This window comes from Strix aluco, chromosome 5 (assembly GCF_031877795.1).
Source record: "Strix aluco isolate bStrAlu1 chromosome 5, bStrAlu1.hap1, whole genome shotgun sequence".
NCBI classification, from domain to species: Eukaryota; Metazoa; Chordata; class Aves; order Strigiformes; family Strigidae; genus Strix; species Strix aluco.
Genome location: NC_133935.1, coordinates 87461231 through 87483540, shown reverse-complemented (window position 1 = coordinate 87483540; position 22310 = coordinate 87461231). Strand labels below are relative to the sequence as shown.

The following is a 22310-nucleotide window of genomic DNA, read 5'->3' as shown; positions in this document are numbered from 1 at the left end:
TGCTTTCTTAATATATAAGAGCCCCTTGCAGTCCTTGTCCACCATGCTGTTTGCAATGCAAGGGGGAAAATCATGAATAAAGACAATAAAATAATGTCATCTGGCATAAACATGGCCAAAGAAGAGGTTTGCCTGGCATAATGCCTTCTGCTCAGCAGGGCATGCTCACCCTAGAAATCAGCTTCCAGCTCACAGTGGGTAATCTTCAGTTAACAGTTTATATACAGAAAGATTAAACTACGTTTGAGAATAACAAAGCAGAAAAATAACACTTAAAGCAGGGAAATTCATTCCATTTTGCATTAGTTCAGAATCTATGAATAACGTTACCAAAAGTTTCAAGAGATCATTTAAAAGGCCACTTTCCTCCCAGAACAATGTTTTAAAATACTTACCAAGTCCTTTTCCTTTAGATTTTCTACTAACCGATCCATTTTATATTGATCCTTATTTGATATTTCTACTTCATACAGACTGAAGTAAACACCCTGAAAGCAGACTGCAGACAAAAGAGAGAGAATGAACAAACAAGTGCTCCTGTATCAGGAAGATGGGTGTGCAATTGGTGGAAACTGTGTGTTTTAAAAAAAAAAAAGATTTATCAAGATTTCCTAAGCTGGTATACGCATTCATATCACAGTGAGTTTCCTCTTCAACTCATGGTTCACAGGAGATGTTTCCTATCTGATCTGTGCAGCTAACAAAAGCAATTTAACCAGTGCTGTGTGCTTCAACAGAGACAGAGAGCCTTTCAGAGGGAAATACCTCATTCTAACATGCCATATTGTCCCCTGCTATGGAGCATCCTTATTGCACACTCTGATCCCCAAAGGAGTTTAATAAAGGCAAGATCTCGGACCAACCTTACTCCTCTGAATTTCACAGCAAAATTCTTCTGTTCAAGTATTTCCTCTCTTTCACCAGCCGATCTTAAGACTGTGGGTCCATGGCACCTTCATCAAGTGTTTCTGTGGCCTCCCCTCATTTTTCCTGCCTCCTCCCCTGCCCTGGCACTATCCCGTGTCCATCTGCACCGTAAGCTGAATGCTAACCCCCAAAACAGGCTGGCTGTCAGCCAGCCCCAACCTGGCTCAGCACAGCTGATACACAGAAGGGAGGCAACACTGCAACAGTCCATATTTATTTTGGTGCAAGATGACATGAAAACGCACCTGGAGATTCTGGAAATCACATTCAGAGCTCTCCACGTGCAACCTGCAGTATCTGTGTCAGTCACTGCATGTCTGCTGCAACACACAGACACTGGGAGCTCGACACTTTGGGGCTGAGAGCTGCCAGGCCTGTCAAAACTCCAACCCAAAAATCAATCAGCAGTATGAACCCCAAAGCGTAATTAAACACAGGTTACACCACGTTTGGCACCTTGCAAATCAGGTCTGAAATCAGAGTCTCCCACCCTGTCCTGTCCCAGGAACGGGCTGATTAAAGGGCTGCTTTAGGAAGAGGATTGTATCACTCAAGGAGACCATATGAAGTGTGGGCAGGCAATCATCCCTCTGCTGCCTGGGCATCTTTCCTCATTTATCTGCAGTCATCCACCCTTCAAGACAGGGCCCAGTGCTATGTGGACCTGAGCTTTGACCCCCCACGGCAATTCCTATGGCACAAGCATACGTTACTCATCACGCCGGCGGGTTTTGTGCACTCACCTTCATTCTCAATGTAATTTTTTTTCCCAAATGCAGCTTCTGGTAGCTTTTTCTTCAAGTCAGACAAACCCATGACATGGTAAACATCCAGGTTGGGAGGCCTGTGGGGATAAAGCAGCAGATGGTGAGATCACAAGCGTAAAAGGCTCTCAGGGTTAAGCACAGCAAAGAGTCCTGGTTGCCCTGTCACTATGAAACCAGAGAAAACAGCTCTGGAGAAGGCTGGAGAAGGTGCAGCTTGTTTAGCACTTTGCTGATTTGAGGATCCTGTTTGTAAACACCTCCAAACACTGATATTGGTGGCTATGTTACTGGCTGTCACTGGCTGTTTCAAATTGCTGCCCGCTGGTTGGCTCTTCTGACTACGGAAAATGTTAAATATCTCATTTTTTTGAATGCCAGTTACCTCAATACTTTATTTGCCATTGTTCTGATCTATGAACACAACTGGCTGATCGTACCTGCACCATCAGGAAGCCCACTTCTCACAAGGAGAAAAATCCCAAGCAGGAATAACTGAGTTGCAATAACATCCCAAAGCAGTTAACAAAAAGAGATGACAAAAGACAGCCATTTCCAGCTGCAGTTCAGGGCCTGAACTCACATCCTCATCCAGCTGTTGCTGTGACACTGCACCGCCGGCTGCCCAACACAACCTTTCTGACACTGATGATTGTTCAGACAGTGCAGGTGGTTAAGTCAGTACAGCTGCAGGAAGATGTTGATCCACGAAGGGATGGGGCAGGAGACATAGAACTGGCTTTTGCTGGTACACAGACACCCAAAGGTGTGATGCCTCCCACTCCACAAATTGCACAGAAAGAAGAGAAAGGGGCAACTTACAGCTGGGCTGGAATCGTAGAGCTGTATGGGGTCCTCAGGGCGATGTTGCACAAAAGCTGGCCCCGGATGGAGAGCTGCCCCCTCCATGGACAGTACAGTGCTACAGGCAAAAGTGAGAACTGCTCAGAGAAAGCAGGAGAGGAGAGGAGGGCAAACAGAGAAAGGTACACTTATAAAACAGAAACAACCACCAGGTGCTCCTACCTTTGTGATTAAGCTCAGGTCTAGAGAAAAGGGAGAAAAAGAGGAACATTTAGCATCGGGAAAAGGAAAAACAGCCCACAAAAGCAATCAGTGTGTTTTGGAAGGACAGCAAGTTGCTTACAGGTTCTCTAGAGCTAAGACGGGCATTTCCTTCGGCTCCCTGTACTGGCAGGCGATGACTATGTAGGGGCAGATCTGCCTGGGCCGCTCGGCAGTGCTGCCATTGGACACTTCATACACGTAATACTGGGGTGAGAAGGGAAACACAGATGAAAAAACAAGGTGAGGAATGAGTGAGGCATCTGGGCCAGCACTGTGCTCCCCTGCTGCCTGCAAGCGAGCTGTCTGCCCAGTCCTGTTGCAAACTTATACCTGGCTCTGCTCGAAGGCCTGGCAGTGGCTGGTCTTTGACGGTGTGTTGTTTCTGCTCACGGCGATGTGGCAGTCATAGCCAGGAGATGGGCATGTATAGCTGGTTGTGTAATTCTCAGATACCGCCTTGACCTTCCCCTGGGCCAGAAAATTTACCAAAAAAAGAAAAAAAAAATCATAATTGTTCACAGAAACTTATTTTAAAAGACCGCTGAATCCTCCTTTTCTCCAAAGACAGTGTTGCTGGCAGCCCCACGCTCCCCACCACTGTGAAGGGGTTGTGTGTGTTTGTGTCCTTCCAAACATAAGGGCCTGACTCAGCCAAGCTTGGCACGGCAGACAAATCTGCACTGCTCACGAGAGTGAACGGGAAGAATGTGTTTTTGGTGCCAGCTACAGAGAGCAGGAGCCAGTGAGGAGGGGAGAAAGGGGCCACACGCCACCTCCATGGAGGAATAGAATGGGGCTATGATCTGAGTCACCTTAGGGCTCCCCCCTCAAACCTCCAAAATGCACAAGAGTCCAGGGAAAAAGGTGACCCTATGGGGAACTTCTGATCTCAGCAGTGGAATTTGGAAGGTTCTCTGCTACCCTGCAGGCCACCAGTCATGCCCAGTTGGATCTCTTGCCTGACACACCCCATAGTCAAAAATCCCAGTGAGGTCTCAACAGAGCTGATTTTACACCCCACTACAGTTACGGGCACCACTGCCTCCTTAAGAACTACTTGCACTATACAGTGGCTTCTGAAAACTACTTCACACAAAGACAAACTTGCATTTTACCTTAATTAGCTTACAAATGACAATATAGCCTGATTTTCCGTGATACCAGGGTCTTGGATGAAGACAGTCTGCATACTTGGAAATATAAACCCCTGTGAAAACAAAGCAATGCAAAATAATATGAATCATTTGTCATGTAAAGCTGATTGCCAAAAAAAACCCTGTAAAGGCGACCCTCCTTGCAGAAATGGGAGTCTCTGCAGAGCCAGTGCTGCAAACCAGAGTCGCACTTGCTGCCATAAAAAGGGTGAAACTCTGACTCTTTTCCTTTTTTTGACTGCTGGTATGGAACAGCATTATATGTTTCAGGGTCAGCTCTAGGAAAAGAGTTAACTTGGGTTTCTCCTGGGAGAAGCAGCCCAGCTAATGTCAGTTTTGGCCACACTACATGCAAACATACTGAGCCAGGGCTTGTCACTTACAGGAAGAAGTGGTGAAGGGCTTCCAGGTCAGACTGCAAGGGGGACAGGTACTTTGCTCCATTTGGAGTCACTCAAAGGCAAGGGGGATGTTTATAGGTGGGGAACACACTGCAAGGTCCCAAGAGCAGGCCCATGGCATGGCATAGACCCTCCCAGGCCCCTTCCTTGGCTCTTTATGGCCATCTTCAGCACCCCAGATGTCAATGTGAACCTTCTACCCTGTGACAAGGCCTATTCTGATACAGTTTATTCCCCTCCCTTCTCCATGCTCAGGGCATATCATATGTGGATTTATTGGAGGGGTGTGGGCGGGTGTTGGCTCTTCACCCCTGCTTTATATTTGTAGACAAGATGGGTAGAAAAGTACATGGGGGGAAACAGCGACTGGGCAAGGGGAGGGCTACAAAGAGACACACCATAATATTCGTCTCAGTCCATCAGGCCTAAGATATGCACTCAGATAAATAACTAGTTCTTGCTTGGTTTTACATTCACTGCCATTGGCTGTTCAGTAATTAGGTGTCCTGGCCTGCAAAGACTTGCAGGGTGAGACGTTCTGCTTCTGGCAGAAGGATTTCTTTGAGTAACGTGTCCTGCACTGCATGTCTTGAGGCCCCAGACCTTTGGGCAAGGAACAAGCACAATCTGAAAAGGGCTTTGACATGTCACGATCTGCTCTGGTTATTAACAGGACTGTTGGCAAAAACTCAGCAAAAAGACTCTGAAGAGCAAATCAGTGGGGAGAGCTGCCAAAAAGCCACTTTGGTGACACAAGTTGTTATTAACAAGGGAGGAAAAAAGCCTGAAATGGAGAGATGAAGAGACGATAACATTCCATGGGGAAGAACCCATCCTCATCTGGTTGAGGGGCCAGAAGCCAGAACGCTGCTGCTTGCTTGATCCAAATAAATGTAGTTTCCCATGTGAGAAACACAGGAGTTTCCATGGATCTTTGCAGTAAGTAACAAGGCAGTACCAGGAGTTTGTCTGGGCTTTTGCTTTTGTTTTTAAAGGAGCAATATCCCGTGAAGAGGTCTCTTGCTCCTCTGAATGGAAATCTTACCTTTCGCTGGGTCACCAAGCGTGGAAATAGAACTGCTGTTTACACGGAGGCCTGTCTGACACACCTCTCTTGCCTTCAAAAGAAGAGACAGCCTCTTTTACCATCTATTTTCAAAAATAAGGGACACAGCTACTGAAATCTGTAGCACAACTGTTCGTAAAATACTTGCGACAGGCAAACACATGCTGGTTACAGTCCCAAAACACCTAAGGTATAATGAAAACTAAACACAGTGTCCACAGGAAGAAAATTTGTTGTTTTGGATACTAAATACTTGTATTTAGCACGTGTTGTTACAAAAACCTCTGCGGAAGCAAAAGCTTGGAAAAAACTGGAAAAAATCCAGCATCTCCAGAAATCACTGCAAGCACAAGGCTGGACTTTGCACTTTCTTTATCTGCGTCAACAATTTGTGGAAAAATAAATGCAACAGTGCTGGCATGAAGGCAAAGGGCATTTGCTACTCTGTGCTCACTCCTCCACAGGCACAATTACTACCTTGGGAGCATCTCACCGGCTTTGATTTAATCCACGTCCAAAGCAGATTCATCAAAGTGTGCAAATCCAAATTTGTATCGACCAACGAGTGACAAGAGAAGCAGTTTGAACTCATTATGGGTGAGAAATAAAAGCAAACCAGTCAAACTGTAGTCAGCCCCTTTATAAGGCTCTCATCACACTGAACTTCTGCCTCCTAAAAGGCAAGTGTCTAGCTTAGACCAGGCACCTCCAGAGAGTGATTTAGCCCAAGGATTTTCAACGCCTGCATTAAACGAGGTCCAACTGTCCTCTGGAGAGCTCCCTCTTTCCTAGGGTCTGTACAAGGAGCTGTCATTTGGTGCAGCCTGTGCTAAATTTCAAACAGTCAAAATGAAGCGGGACAATTCCCACTCCCAAACTGAGACTGAAAGTGGTTTATTTTGCTGTAGCTCAATCCAAACTGAACAGAACTAAACTGCATTCAGGCCGCTCTCATCCTGAACAAAACCATCTCTACCGTGGTTTAGCATGGCATCATTAAATCACATTAAAAGTGAATTCCCACTAGATTTCCTGAGCATCCTTGTGAAAAGAGTTTGTCTTTTCACAAAATCAAAGCATCCTTGTGAAAAACAGGCAAGAATAACTTTCCCAATAGCTGTGTCAGGCTCTCTCTCCACCTAGCTGGCAAAACCAAGGGAACTTGCCCAAAACCACCTGAAAAACTCCTGTCACAAAAGCACTTTTCTGCTCTAAGCATACAGAAAAGGCTTCATCTGCCTGTACTTAACCATAAATCCACTGGGACAAAGGGAGATTCCTTCTATCTCCCTGCAGAGGGCAAAGGAGGCAGCCAAATCTCAAACAGTAATTAACTGGAGAGATGCAAAATAAGATCTGTTGCTAAAACCTCCCAGGAGCTGCTTTCAGAACTTGCTCTGGACTATTTATACAGTAGTATTTGCACTGGTAACTGGGGTACAGAGAGCCAGGACACTTCAGTCAACAGATCTGCTGGGCTTTGGTGGGACGCAGCACATGTGCAGGCACTTGGCATCCAACTTCTTAAGCTGAATAAACATTTCAGGTTACCTCTGCTTCATTATCAAACAGGAGAAATGCAAAGGTCTCCTCCAGCTCCTCCTGGCTGTACCCGGCAGCTTCCTTGGCTTGGGCAAAAGCTTTGAGCTGCAGAAGACACAACAACACCTTGTTCTAGTCCAGTCATGTCAGAGCTGAGTGACATGTGTTCATGTGTGAGGACAACGTGTCCCAGTACCTCCAGTTGTGGTCAGTGTGGGGCAGCTGGCAGCAGCCAGGTGATGCTGGACCAGCTCCTGCGCCCACACACCCTCCCCCAGGCCCACGTACAACCAGTCTTCCCCCACAAGGCCCCCGATCCACACATCTGTCCGTCCGTTTGTCCCCAGCAGAACATGTTCAATGTTCTCCAAGGGACAGCAGTGTCTCGCTGTGCTCATCACAGGCAAGTCCAGCCTTATCCCAGCTTGCCCCTCCTGCCACACATCGCTGGCTACTGGGGAGCTTGTTTCACTGAGCAGAACGTGGGCTGGTGGAGCATCACATTTAGTAGCCAGCTATGGCCATCATAAGACAAATTACCTCGGCCATAGAGAAGCTGCCTACAGAAGGGGAGATGCTCGGAGGCACCTCTTTTCCTCTCTCCACTGACCAGGGAAGCCTGGACTATTTGATTAGAGGGCAGGTGCTACCATGCGGCTACAGCCAAATAACACATTACTCCAATTTCTTCTGTCTGATAATTAAAGCAGAGCATGTTCTCAGTGCAGACAGGGAGAACATCATGGGGATAAACAGAGCTGGATACGACTCCATGATATTTTGGGGCTTTAATAAAAGAAGTTGTAGAAGGATGGGATTTTATAAACAGGGTTAGAAGATAAGAAAACAACATTCTCATCGCTGCTTTTGCTTATTTTGGCTTTAGAACTCACAGGCAAATCAACGAAGGACTTGGTACCTGCTTTCCCACTTTTTTATCCAGCTCCACAAGGACTATCCCAGATTTAGGCAGCCAAAATATCTAAACTCTATTTCACTCATGACAAGAAGCAGACTGGTCAGCTCCAGTGCCCAGAGAAGACTGCCTCTCTTCCCTGCCAATGACAGTGGGAGTGTAGGGACAGAGGCATTTTAAAAGTGGTTCCAGACATGCCCCAGTCAGCTGCAGAAAGGGAAATGGGATTAAAACTGGTGCCTGTACAGGTGTGAGGGCAAACAGAAGAAATACCACAGGGAAATCTGCCTTGCTGTGAATCAGCAGAAGTGCAGTAATGTTAAAATTCTCCTGCTAGGTATCAAATCAGGATTTCAAGCTGCCCCAAAGGCCCACTCCAGGAACTGCTGTTGAATGTCTGGCAACATTGGCTGAATGGACCTTTTGTTCCTGATCAGATTGGGAAGGAGGAAGTGCAAGAAAGCAAAGAAAAGGCTCCCTTCAGTCAGGAGCCGCAAACAGGGCTCTAGGAGGCAGGCAGATCAGCCACGTGTTGCAAAGGAAGGACAGACCTGCCAATAAACCAGCACTTACAGACCTCTGCAGCTCCCAAAGAAATGCCACCCCTTCCCAAACTGCCAGCAACACCCTGCTTCCCCACTGGCCTTACCTCACTTAGAAAAACATCGTTTTCCACTAGAATTGCTTGGCTGTACTGAAAACCGTCCTGAGATGTAGAGTCCAAGTAGGAGCTCTGCAGCACTGAAACCGCTGTCTGCAAAAGGGAACTCGACTCTTCTGACTCTGGATTAAAACCTGGAGGGAGAAAGCAAAAACCAGGTGTAAATATTAACTCTGGGCATCCCCAGATGAGTAGGGGGGCTTCAGCAGAGGCGGGTGGTAGCTGAGTCTAGCTGAGTGTGACTCCCCCACTCATGCCTCGTTTAACAAGCCCAGATCTGCTTGGAGCTGATGGCTCCCACTCGGAGCAGCAGATCCCCTCCAGCCACTGCAGCTCTCAAGTCTTTGTCTGCAAGTTAAATTGTCCTTTAGCAGGAGGAATACTGACCTTGCCAGTAAGCCCTTAAAGTTTTTCCTTTGCAACAGGAAAAAAAAAAAAAGAAATTATTAGCAACTACTAGAAGCAAAGCCTGTTGGTAAATTAACTTTACGCTGAGTTTTCTCTTGTGCTAAAAAGTTACTTAGATTCCTTGCACGCTCTTTTAAGGGTGTGAGAGCTGATGCCTGCACACAGGGAAAATCTTGGTGCATGCTCAGTTTCTCAGGGTTATCTGTTTTTCTATGAAGAGCTTCACGTCTTGAGTGAATGTGGTTTTCAATACCACGAGAGCAAGCCTTCCTTCAAAGCCTCAAAGGGCTGAGCCTTCTTGAAGCCCAAATTCTCTTGACAACTCCAAAGGAAAACATCCCAGTAAACCACTTCCCAACAGCATCCCACCAAAAAGAGGTCTCAAAGCAGTTGACAAATTAAATATGGATGCAGAAACAAAGAAAAGCCCTGCAGTATTTGTGCTCTTGCAGCTGTTAAAATCCAAGTATTAAATAAAGCAGCCACTTAGAAACACAGGAAATCCTGGGCTCAGTCTCTGTTGCACATTTAAAAACCTTTATTACTGACGGTGATTCATGAGCTATGAGATTTCAAATCCCGAGTTGAGTTTTCAACACAGACACATTGAAAAGTTTTATTTCTTCTGACCCATAAACTTTAGAAAATAAAACAGTCATCTATAAGGAAAGAAATGTAGAATTGCTGAGCCCCACCCGAAGAACAGGTTTTGCACGCTGGTCGCTCTCTTAAGAAAAACCTCAGAGAAATTTTTGAGGACAAATACATAAATTGCCATTTTAATGTCCAATAGGTCCACATTCCTTTCGTGATGAGCAAGATAGCATCTGTTATCAGTCTGCAGCCTCTGTGGAGTTTTGATTCCTGTTTTTAAAGGGTTAGTTTTCATCATTTGTTTCTTTTCCTCTCCTCAATTAAAAAGAAGAAGAAAAGTCAGAAACATTCCCTATGTCACAAATCTTGTTATTCCTCTCAAATTACTTAAGGCCAAAGAAGGAACTAATATAAGGAACAGGAAAAATAACAGTTCAAATTGAGTGTATTAAACTCATTGAGCTACATTGCTCTAAGCCAGATCTGCCAGTTTGCACTAAGCAAAAGACAAATCCACACAAGGCAAAAAGTGGGGGGAAACAGTATAAAGACAAGTCTAAAAAATGCTTCTAAGAAAAGCATGTAGAGGACAGGTGTGAATGGAAATTGGGAGCAGAGAAAAGAAAGGCTTTAAAAGAACTTTTGCCTCTCTTAACCTCGCTCTGGGGAATGAATGTCTTTTGTGGCCTCTTGTATTCGCTTCTAAACCTCCCACTTTCTGGTGATACCTCTGTTATCATTAGAAGTAGTAAAAAAGCAGGTGAACACAACTTGGCTCTCAAGCACAGAAAAATGAGAAATAAAGGGGTCTTCCAGCTCTCTGTCAGTATTACTGTTTTTTCTCTTTGAGCCCAATGAGGATAAGGGTTGCTAAATTTGCTCAGATTTTTCCTCACTTGTCTTTCATTTTGCTTTGTCCGTGTCTCTTGCATCTTGTGGATCTCAGCGAAGCAGTTAGGGAGTTCAGACTCCTCCAGGGAAATCAGAACAGGGAATTACATCCCAGCTCACAGCTCTGCTCAAAGGCTTTGATGGAACATAACAGCTCTTTTTGCTTCTTGCTGGAGCACCACAACGCTTGTGTCCGGAGTCATCGTCCGAGGAGAGACAGCCCTGTCCTCAGCGTCTTCTCCACCAGCCTAAACAAGCCCAGCTCCTTATGTCCCTAAAGCACAGGACTGCAGCGGGTGCGATTTAATTTCACAGCTACTGCTCCAAACTATCTCACTTTTCAGGGTGTAATATTCTGCTCTTCCTAGTGATAGCGCCTCACAACACATCATCAAAAAGTTCAGGGTCTTGGAGCATGAGAAAGACCATGCCTAAACGTGCGAGCTGGAAGCCAGTCCTGTGTTTCCACACTGAGTATGTGAGACATGGAGTTGATGAAGAGAAATCACGGGGTTAAAAACCCCACCAGGTGCAGAAGACATATTGAGGGTGTGGGGTGTTAAATCAGCAAAAGCACTGGGTATTCAGTATCTTTCAGGGGTAAAAACTAAAGGCTTTAAAAAAAAAAAAAAAGCGCCTGGGAAGCTCTTGGAAATGCAACATGAACAGTGATTTTACAGGTGATAACTCAAACATTTGTTCCTCCCTGCAAGTTCAGCTGCAGTGTAAAAATGAAAGTCCAAAAGGAAAAAAAAAAAAAGTTGCTGTTGTAATACATAAATACATGAGATGAAACAATCAGAGAGCATGGCACTGAGCCCAGCAGCTTGCCGTGACCCTCATCTCCCTTTTCAGCTTTAAGAGGCTCCTTCAGATCTGTTCCGACCCTACAGAAGAGTCTGCAGTCACACAAATCCACGCAAAACCCTGACACATCCAGGTTCCATTTGAGGGAGCAGAAGGCCCTTGACAGTCTCTGTGCAGACTGTGAGGAGGCGAAAGTGAAAGTGCCTAAACCAGAAGTAAAAGTGAAAGTGTCCATTCCCCTCTGAGCAGCTTGGATGTGCCACTACCACCACACGGCATCTTCAAGAACCGAGATCGACTTCTCGCACGGGGTGGGTTGGAGAGCAGAGATGCATCGCAGGACCGGCAGCTAGCGGGGAGCTGGAGAAACCCAGCACAGCTCTGCACCAGCATGGCCCAGCTGAACCCACAGTGGGTGTTATCTGTGCCCTGAAATCCTTGGGGAAGGGATTCACAGACTGTCCTGGTGATTTCCTAGCCGGATAGCAAGGGAGAAAAACCAGTCACTTTTGAAGCTATTAACAGTTGCCAACGCTGCAAGTAAGGCCGATCTTTCCCTTGTGCGGTGGCTGTGCAGAAGTCATCCTCCAAGAGCCTTGCATTCCTTGGAAGGCTGCTAACCTCCTCCTTCCTCCTCCTTTTCTAGACTTAAAGCCAGCTCCTTGGATCTTTCCTCCCTGATCGTGTCTGCAAATGTCTCAACATGCCCCGCTCTGTCGTCTGAAAAGCACTGGCCAATGCGGACGTGCCTGACCAGCAGACGCACAGGGCCCATACAGAATCCCAGAATCATGTCGGTTGGAAAAGACCTTGAAGATCCTCCAGTCCAAGCATTAACCTCACCCTGACCGTTCTCAACTCCACCAGATCCCTCAGCACTGGGTCAACCCGACTCTTCAACCCCTCCAGGGATGGGGACTCCCCCCCTGCCCTGGGCAGCCCATTCCAACGCCCAACAACCCCTTCTGCAAAGAAATCCTTCCTAAGAGCCAGTCTGACCCTGCCCTGGCGCAGCTTGAGGCCATTCCCTCTTGGCCTGCCGCTGGTTCCTTGGCTCAAGAGACTCATCCCCCCTCTCTGCACCCTCCTTTCAGGCAGTTGCAGAGGGCCAGGAGGTCTCCCCTCAGCCTCCTCTTCTCCACACTAAACCCCCCCAGTTCCCTCAGCTGCTCCCCATCACACCTGTGCTCCAGACCCTGCACCAGCTCCGTTGCCCTTCTCTGGACACGCTCGAGTCATTCAATGGCCTTTTTGGAGTCAGGGGCCCAAAACTGAACCCACTCATCGAGGTGTGGCCTCACCAGTGCCAAGCACAGGGGTAAGATCCCCTTCCTGTCCCTCCATACGCTTCCAGGAGCTGCATGCCTCTGCTCCCCTTTCCAGTTCAGGTGCTGGATGCCTGTCAGGAGGCCCAGGAGAGGCCAAGAGACACGAATTTCCCAAAAACAGGATCCTCTTTTGGCTCATTCATTCTCATGTGACCTCTGGATGGCCTCACCACGCAGAGACTTCCAAAGCCAGTGCAGGAAGAAAACCCATGGCTTGTGAACCACTTACTTGTACAGACTTGTACAGAGAAAAAGGTTTGCTTTCCTTCCTGGACTTTTTTTTTTTTATCTTAAAATTTCAGTAGCAGTTGCTGCAGACGTTTGAATGCTGTCAAATCTCCAGAAGTCTGCAACCCAGCATGGCCAACGCACGCTGAACACAGCCACACTGCTCACCTACGGGGCTTTCAACCTGTCCTCAGCACAGCTGCTCCTGCACCATCCCTTCCCACAGCCCTTCTCCATCATGCCTCTCTTCCACCAGGATTTCCTCCATTTTCCTGGCTTGGTCCCATCGTTATTATGAGCTATAACAGCAGGCACCACCAGCAGAGTCAGTTCTGGCACCACCACAAGCCACTCTGGACTGTCAACAGTTCATGTACTGCCAGCTCAGACGCCTTAAAATCACCCTCCCAACTTCAGCTCTGCTGAAATCCACTTTCTCTCTTCTTTTTATAATCTCCCATCCTGATTTCGCTGCTCTCACTCTTTAGTTTTACTTTCCAATCATTTCTAGCACGCAGTAATTATTATGACAAATTACATGAACAGTCCTTTTTAACTCTGCGTTATAAAACCCACAGTACTACATGTTTGACCAACTATTTATCAGCAAACTTCTTTTAGCCACAGCCTGCTGATGGAGCAGCCACAAAGGTGACCCGGTAAACACACTGACAAAGAAGGATGTCTTTTTTTCCAGGAGTCTTGAGACACCCTTGATAAGCTCAGCCAAAACCTCTCTGATGGAGAGCACTTGGCAGGACAAAGAAATTGAGATAATGAACTGACCTTCCAGGAAAACAGAAGTCAGCAACAACTATTCTGGGAACTGATGTCCTACGCCCGCTTACGTCCTTACACCAAAAAGGTATAAAAAGTAACTCGCTACCTACCCAAAATGAGCTTCTCTGCAAGAGCTTCCCTGTATGAGATCTCACGGATAGACCAGAGCCTTGCTGCAGACCCCTGGCTGACTGCAGACTCGGTGACACGGATCATCTTTGAAGGAAGACTTTTCCATCACCAATTTGCCCCACTCCTGGGAGCGGTTCGGTGAGTGTCATACTGGTAACATCTCACATAATATATTTATAGCTGCACACATAGGGAAAGGTTCATTAAGTATATATTTGCTTTGCGAGCTGGAATTCTGTAAAAACTTGTAATATACATATATTTGCTTTACTCTTATATATACTTGCTTTCCTAGTGGTAATTTTGTAGTGACTTGTAGCATATATTTATATATGCATATATTTGTTTTTACAAACAGTTTTCTAATAATTTGTAATAAAAAAATTCTCAGAAACACAGACTACCATGTCCTTGTGTATTGTAGAGTCCCGAGAACCCCATGGTCACAATCTTCACCCACCTGCAGGTCAGGTCACCTCACAGGTCGTGACCCTGACTGCTACACCTGCGCACCCCAACTTTTGTGATGAGTCTCGGCTCATTAATGCTGAAGCACAGAAGTCACCTTCCTCTTTCAGTTTAAGCCAAACACTTAGTGAAATTAAGCCAAACTAAGCCCAAAATCACCATGTCCCCACAAATGGCTAGGAGGAGGAACATGTCATGCCTGCAAAGTAACGAGATGTTGACTACAGTAAATGCTTCTGACTGTTATAGAAGTATTTTCAGTTAATGACATGATGTAAACTAAGCTTACATTTACTCTCCAGGAGTAATCGGGCAAGGAGCTGTAGCACAGACCATCACACAGCTAGCTGATACTAGGTGTATTTGCAAGCTGGTCACCCGAGGCAGACCGCAAAGACTGCTCCACGCAGCGTGGCAGAGCTGTCCCCACCATGGAGCAGCTGTCCTATGTCCACAGGGACCGGTCCAGGGTGCAGTTAGCTTGGCACCAAAGCAGAAAATTATTTGTGTTGGCACATTCAAGCCTCTCGGGATTTTCTTGTTTTAGAGTGGGTTCTTCAAAGCCTTTCAGTCTCAAAATACACTCTCTTACACCAGACAAGTGCCTTGTTCCTGCTGCTCCTGCTGTTACCAGCAACTTTTACAGCTTTGCTGCTTCCCAGCATCTTTTCCTTTCACTTCCTTGCCTTTTTCCTTCCTGTTTTTTCCACTTAGAAACAGACAACCTTGTATTTGTGAGGCTGAGCTGGCTGAACCTGCCACGTACAACAGAGCCAACACAGCCAGGATATTACATGTACCAGAGGCAGATGTTGGGCAGGGGATGGGCTACCAGGGCAAGCTTGTGCTCATGGCCCAGCCGAAACAAGACCTCTGGCTTAAATGGGGTGATGGAGGCACCCATTTGCAGACATGAGGAGCGAGTCTGTTGGCAAATGAAAGGGGAAAAGGCCTCCCACTGGGGATGGAAAAGGCAGCACAGGTTGTATCACGGGCTGTCTGGCAGAGCCAGGAAGGGTTCTAATAACAAACAGCGTTTTCTGAAGGTCTTGCTACAGGATGCTGCAGATGAGTTCAAAACTCAGCTTTGTGGGGAAAAAAGTAATCTATTAAATGGAAAGATTCCACCTCTTCCTCAGGCAGTCCCTGAGCCACAAACCTGTGCAAGTGGCATGCGTTTTCAGGAGAAAGAGCACTGTTGTTCACATACTTTTCCCTAAGCAGTCACTCCTGGGGTCAGGATACCAGCCAAGACGGATCTGCGGTCTCAGCTGGGACAGCGCATTAAACCAGCACAAGGTTTTACCCCTGCTCCGACGTGCGTGGAGCCAGGCTGACACCAGATGATGGATGTGCCGTGTCACATCAGCCTGACCACGGTAGGAAGCATCTCTATGCGGTGCTTTCATGGGCAAGACCAGCAACTTATTGAGTCAATTATTTCGCAACTGCTACAGGCCTCCTGCAAGTAAATCATCGTAACAGATCATTACAAACCACCTCTCTGCAATGGATGTTTCCTCGTACTCTCAGAAAGAGACTGGTTGCCTCACATGGAGGTTCAAGAGCTCTTGTAACCGTGGAGCTCTTTTCCCCCAGAAGAACTGAGCATTCAAATCGCCGGGCAGGGGGGGAATTTTTGGATGGCACAGCTCTCTAAGCTTTGCAATGAACTGAAAAACGTAAGTGGGCTGATGCAGCTCCACGCTCCTAAATTAACGTCCTTGGTTTTAAACCCGGGAGTTATGTCCCTGTTTGGGGTGAGATGGCATCCTTTGTAATCTCCTGGTTTGATGTATTTAAAACACTCTTCCACAGTGAGACAAGGTGATTGCTGCTAAGCTGGAAAACTCAGGTGCTGGATTGTATTTTAAATTACCTCTGGGATCAGGTAGCCCAGGAATGCAGATATCTAGGCTGCAGGAGCTTTTATAACGCTTTTCATCTCAATATCAGAGCCTGGCAGTATTTATTTAGATCACTTTTAGGAATCAAGCAATGCAGGGAACCCCTGGCATCCGCTCAGGAGAGCTACCACTCTGCCCAGAGGACAGGCAACCTTTACACGGACAGCTCTACTTGAGCTCTGCCAACACAGATTTAATCTCACAGTGGTATCTGAATGCCTCTAGTTGGTTGGGGACAAAACATTACTAGTTTCCTCATGGGTAAGGAAGGTTATGTTCCTACACTATGTAAAAAAACCCCTGTGTCATAAGAAATTTCAACAAACCTGCTTGTTTCAAACTGTGCCCCGAATTGCCACCTGAAGAAGGCAGCCCCAACAAGACCATACATAATTACACTGAGAACAAGGGAGACGGGCTTGTTTAGTCTGGGGGAGAAAAGCTGGGGAGATCCAACTGCAGCCCTGATGGGGAGTCAGAGAGACAATGGAGCCTCTCTTCTGGCACTGGCAGATGGAAAAAATAAGGGGAAACACCTCAAGTTGCACCTTGGGAGGTTCAGAATGGATGCGAGGAAGAAATTTTTCCTCTGCAGGGTGATGCAGCCTTAGGACAGGTCACAGAGGTGGGGGTCCCCACCCTTGGCTGGGCAAAGTCACAGCTGCCCCACTCTGATGTTGGTGAAAAATCGACTCAGAGTAGGAGTTCTACACTAGAGAAACCTTCCAGGTAACATTTCTTTGATTTTATAACCTCCCTCCTGTTCCTTTCAGCTGCTCATGTAATTGAGGATGTGGTTATTACAGGTTTTCCCTCGTTAATTCATTGCAATGGCAGTTGTTGCTGCTTTTCATCTCAGCAGATGCTCCTCAAAGCCCCGTCCTGCCACAGCTCCCCTCTTCTATCATCTTATATAGGGTTGCCACCTGTTGTGGATTCACTCAGCTGCAGGTGTCTGCATTGACTCTTCTGAAATCTAGCACCAGCACAAGTATTTTAGCACTTAAACAACTAAAGACAACTCTTTCTTCACAAAACCAGCCAGCTGAGTGATTCTCCATGCTAGTGCAGTAGCCCGATGGCCTAAGACAGACAGGCTTGATGTGCTTTGAGCTTGTGGGAGAGCTGCAGACTACTACAAACTAAAAACCCGCTGAGGACAGGCTTGCCTTCGCTAGGTTACATTTCGAGGATCCCCTGCGCTCAGCCCACAAAACGCTACGTTGAAACCTGCATGTTGAAAGCCAGCCAACCACACAGCACCCTCAGAGCAACATCCAGCCTTCCCAAGAAACATCAGCCTGCTGCCACACCAGCTGGAGTTATTCTGCTGCCTCCCAGGACCCCGAAAAATCGACGCAGGGGATGGCCTGGATCTAAAGCCCACGCACTGTCAAGGCGACTGCATGCGCTGCAGCAATGTCCGGGGTCTCCTAACACACAGGCAGCCTTGTGAGAGCAACAGCAACAGTTCATGTGTTAAAAACAACCTCCTCAAGGAAGAGCTGTCCCATTTGGGAAAAGGAAAAAAAAACCACAACTTGTTTGCAGCTGGAGAAAGCAGGCATACAGTTCCCCTGCCTGAAATCCTGCAGCTGCATTCCTCCAGACCGCCAGTTACTTACTCCTTTTGCCTTTGAGCAAGCCTGAAAACCTCCCAAACTGGGATATATCCTCCCTTAGGCGTGGTTTGTCACATTACTTTTGCTCTCACTACAAACACTCTCCTTTCAGCATTGACTTTCCTTCCCCCAGTCTCTTGTTCTGCTTGATACAGCAACAGAGCTCTAACCGCACGATCTCTACGGACCCTTTGGCTGCGGAAATTACCAAGACACACTTATAGTTTCAAATAAAAACAGAACCAAAGCCAAGCACTATAATCCCCACACACATGCTCACTGATTCCAAACACCCCCATCAGTGGTAGCGGGTAGTTATCTCACCACCAAAAAACAAAAAAACAAACTGTGCGAAAATAGCGTTTACCAAAAATAATAGATATTTCACTTTCTTGTCTCAAAACAATTCTAACCAAGAATAATCAGCTGGTCACTTTGGCAGGTGACAGGGTGACCAACATATATATTTCATGTAATAAAACCAGCCCATTCCACCAAAGCTGTAATCCCACCTGCATTTCGGTGGGTGGCTACAATGACCTACACAAGCCTTTGCTCTGATGCTCCTTCTCTTCCCCTCCTGGCACAGCTGGAGCTGCGTAATGAAGAAAATCAGCAAACTGCAGCAGAAATTAAAGAGGCTATTTTTAATCCCGATAGGTTCAGCAATCTGGATTGCTGCACAGCTCCACAAAGAGTTGTAGCAACACAGCTCGAAGTCGTGTGGGATACGGATGTTAGGGGGTATCAGGGGTGAGTATCTGGGAACGGGGAACACATAAGTTAGCTCTGCTACCACCAAAACCACCAGGTTTAAGAGGAACACTAAAAATAGACCAAACTAGTATGTAAAACCAGTTTCAGAGCCGGGTAATACAGTCTCTGGTCCTAGGTGAGTACTTACATTTATCAGAGCAGATAGGGAATTCTGACAAAATGATTTTTTAACTGGAAAACAGCAGTTTCTGTGAAACAAGACATTTTCTTGACAACACGCTATATCTAACAAATTCATTCAAGTGCAGATCGGTAATTTCCAGGCTCAGCCATAGGACAGCTAGCACCAGCAGAGCCCCATGTTTGTCTCCCTGTTTGTTACCAGTCTCTTATAAGCACTGTAATGAGATCTCTCGAGCAGCACTAAGACACATCCACTTAGACCAAACTCTTGGGGTAAAACCACGAGGTTAATGTTCTGACTTGAATTCCCCACAGAGCTGAGCTTCACCCAGCATCTCCCTGCATCCACGATGAGCACCAAACCATCGGCCTACTGATTATTCTGGGCCAGATAGGCTTTCTTGCACATTTTTTTTTAAAAAAAAAAGCCCCTTGTTCCCATGGAGTAAGGAACATATTTTACAACTATTTTTGTGCCATCCACCCTCCGGCTTGCTCTGTCTATCCCAGATATTTCTCCCTTAAGGAGTGCAGACCTACAACTCGGCAAGCCCTGCTCCTATCCTGGCCTCTGGGGGACAATTTGTTTGAGGACAACCTCGGAGCTGAAATGGACAGGACCAGAGCAGAAACCTATTTTCCCCCCCCCCTCTTCTAGGGCCAATTTCCAGCCCTGTAGGGCAGTGCAATTGCTCTGAGGAGGAAGCAAAGAGGCCTTCTAGCCTTCAGCTCCCCATACAAGTCCCAGAAGGGGAACAGCACACTGCCAATCTGTTTGTATTTCCATATCCCGCTCCTGAAGGGCACCTGCATTGACCAACACAGCTTCCCAAGGACAGACCGAAGGTGTGTGCAGCCCTAAAACCAAAAAAAAGAACCGTCGCTCTCCCAGCTGCACGGGCCTTGGGGTCTGCTACCAACGCCATGTGGGAGCTTGGAAAAGCCCACGTGTCCCCAGTGAGCCAGACAAAATTAAATAAAACAGCTGCCTTCTAGGGGTTGAAGGCCTCCAGGCACCCAGGGGATCGGGGCCGTGAAGCGGAGGGCTTCTCCCCCTCATGCCGTGAGGAGCGGGCACCCCCCTTCAAGCTGTCCCCACAGAGCCGGGCAGCCCCGGCTTTGGAGAAACAGAGGGCCCAAGCCGGCTTGGCCTCTCCTCCCTGGACCAAAGCTGGGATGGAGCCGTCCGCCGTCCCCGTGGCTCGCTCCCCGCCCGCCCCCCGGTCCCCGCTCACCCATGCCCGGCCCGCCGATCTCCTCATCCCGCCGCTCGCCCATGGCCGGGGCTCGCTCCTCGCCGTTCCCCGCCAGCGCCGGCCCTCACGCCGCCCGCATGCCGCCCCGCCTGGCCCTCGGCGCGGCTTCGCTCCCGGCGGGGCCCCGGGAGGACGCGGCGCTACCGGGCCGGGCGGGCCGGCGGGCTCAGGCGACGCGGGGCGGCATACGGGGCGGGCGCGCTGCGGGCCGCCGCCATCCGCCGGCCCCAGGAAGTGGAAGGGCGCCGCGGAGGGACGGCGCGGGCTGGGCGGGGAGGCAGGGCCGGGGCCGGGGGCGGGCGGCGGTAGCGGGGAAAAAAACAGAAAGTGAAAACTGAACCGGAAAGAGAGACGCGGCCGCGCCCGCGGCTTTCCTCTTCCCGCGGGTCACCGCCGCGCCGGCACCGGCCCTCTGCGGCTCTTCTCGCCGGCCCCTCAGCGCCCTCATCGTTCTCCTCCTGCTGCGGGCACCATCCCTCGCCTCAGTCTTGGAGCCGGCCCCTTGGTTTGGGCCTTCCCTCAGCCCCTCAAACCCCCTCCCCGCTGAACTCAGCCCCTCGGCGCCTGCCTTCAGCTCTTCCCTCGTCCCCTCCGGCTTTACCTCCTGCCCTGGGTCCTGTCCCTCACCTCAGTCCTTTCCCCGGGCCCTCAGTGCTGTCGCCCGGCACCTTGTTTCAGACCTTCCCTCAGTCCCTCAACCCCTTTCCTCATCCCCTCACATCATGCCCTGGGCCCCTTTCCTCACCTCGATCCTTCCCCCTCAGTGCCTTCCATCAGCCCCTTTCCTCAGGACGTTCCCCCATCTTAAGCCCTTCTGGCCCTTTTCCTCACCTCAGTCCTTCACCCTCAGCCCTTTCCCTCAGGACCTTCCCCCATTTTAAACCCTCCTGGCCCCTTTCCTCTTTCCTTTTTTGTCGCCTTTTTTACTTCAGCACCTCCCTGCATTCCTCATCCCTGTCCCCACTGCCCCCCTCACCTCTCCTGGGGTGGGGCTCCCCCAGGGCCCCTCCTGGGGTGGCTCCAGGCCCCATTTCATGGAAGCAGCCGCCATGCAGTGGGGTTGCTTAGTCACCCCTTTTAAATAGGATTTTCCTCAGAGTGTTAAAAAGTGCCCTGTCCCACCCAGATACTTCGGGGTTTGTTCCTCTGTTGAAAATATGGAAGTGCATGGCCTGGGGGTGGATTTGCGTCAGGAGTAGAGGGAGTAAAAGAATGTTTAAGCAGAAAAAGTAGATAAATAATCCAGTTTCTTTCCACCACCTGGAATCTGTCTAGATTAGCCTGGCAGGGAGATGCCTTGTCTCTTGACTAGCTGTGTGTAAACCACTAGCCCAGGTTGCCCAAAGCCCTGTCCAACCTGGCCTTGAACCCTTCCAGGGAAGGGGCATCCACAACTTCCCTGGACAACTTGTTCCAGTGCCTCACCACCCTCGCACTAAAGAATTTCTTCCTTATATCTAATCTAAATCTACCCTCTTTCAGTTTAAAACCATTGCCGCTTGTCCTGACACTACAGACCTTGGTAAAAAGTCTCTCTCAATGTTTCCTATAATCTCCCTTTGTATATTGAATATATATCAGTTAGATTGTAGCCTTCTAGCTGCACAATGGCTTCCAGTTCCTTGTTACCCATGTTGTGTGTGTTGGTATAGAGGCACTTCAGGTGGTCTATCAACCATCACACCTTTTTAGAGCAACACACCCTAATTCCTCTGAGGCATTTCATTGGTGTTTCCATGTTGGTTCCTAATGCATCAGCAGCCCCTGGCTCTCTATGGCTCAAAACTCCATCCCCCTTCATCACGACCTGGACTGGAAGCCCAGAGAATCACAACAGTTCTGTGATCCCCTCGAGTTAAATTAAGGTGAAACAACACCAAATGACCGGTTAAAATGTTTTATTTGTGGTAGAGAACAATTTAAACTTGGAAAAGGATAATAAGGAATGTGGTCTCTTATAAATCTATAGGAAAGAAAAGAAAGGAAAGAAAAAGAAAGGAGAGAAAGAGAGTCAAAGAAATCCAGATCACCACCCCTGGATCCAGCATTGTCTCAGGTAATCTTGGGTGGTGGGTGCACACACAGCAAAGTTTCTGTTGCCTTTTTAAGTTCATTTTATCAGCTGTTTAGCATACTAGACGAGGAAGAGCAGGTATTCCACAAATTCATTTCCATGAGAGAGGAGGAAAAAGGTGGAGCATGAGTTCCAGTTGAGTCGGTGGGCAGGTGGTTGTTGCCCAGCTTTGGTTTTTCCTCTGTTCCCAGAGATCTCATCACTCATCCCAGAAATGCTCAGCTCTTCTCAGTTCTTGTTACCACTTCAGTGATGATGGTGTGAAGTCATTAGCAAGGCAGGCATTGGTGTCTGGCTTGCACAATCGAGCCACAAAATATCAGGCTTAGCAGTACTTGTGCTGAGGGGAACCACCTGGTTTAGTCCATGTCTCGCCCTCTGAGGCTTCTCTAAGGAGTTTGTCAATGCACCTGCAA

At 48.0% G+C, this 22310-nt stretch overlaps 1 protein-coding gene across 3 annotated transcripts in view; it reads right to left on the bottom strand.

Moving 5' to 3' along the window:
• Window positions 1-19993, bottom strand: part of TASOR2 (transcription activation suppressor family member 2) — a 45914-nt gene extending 25921 nt beyond the window's left edge. For 2 of the 3 annotated variants that reach the window (XM_074828104.1, XM_074828107.1), the window contains exons 1-11: window positions 19800-19992; window positions 8488-8633; window positions 6932-7027; window positions 5360-5432; window positions 3875-3966; window positions 3090-3227; window positions 2839-2963; window positions 2718-2737; window positions 2514-2613; window positions 1671-1771; window positions 396-499 (exon numbers count right to left, since the gene is read on the bottom strand). In XM_074828104.1, the coding sequence (XP_074684205.1) occupies window positions 396-499; window positions 1671-1771; window positions 2514-2613; window positions 2718-2737; window positions 2839-2963; window positions 3090-3227; window positions 3875-3966; window positions 5360-5432; window positions 6932-7027; window positions 8488-8633; window positions 19800-19842 (1038 nt within the window). In that variant the 5' untranslated portion in view covers window positions 19843-19992. Of the gene's footprint in view, window positions 1-395; window positions 500-1670; window positions 1772-2513; window positions 2614-2717; window positions 2738-2838; window positions 2964-3089; window positions 3228-3874; window positions 3967-5359; window positions 5433-6931; window positions 7028-8487; window positions 8634-19799 lie in introns of all 3 variants that reach the window. The other variant, XM_074828106.1, reaches the window with a different exon arrangement.
• Between the last annotated feature and the right edge of the window lie 2317 nt (window positions 19994-22310).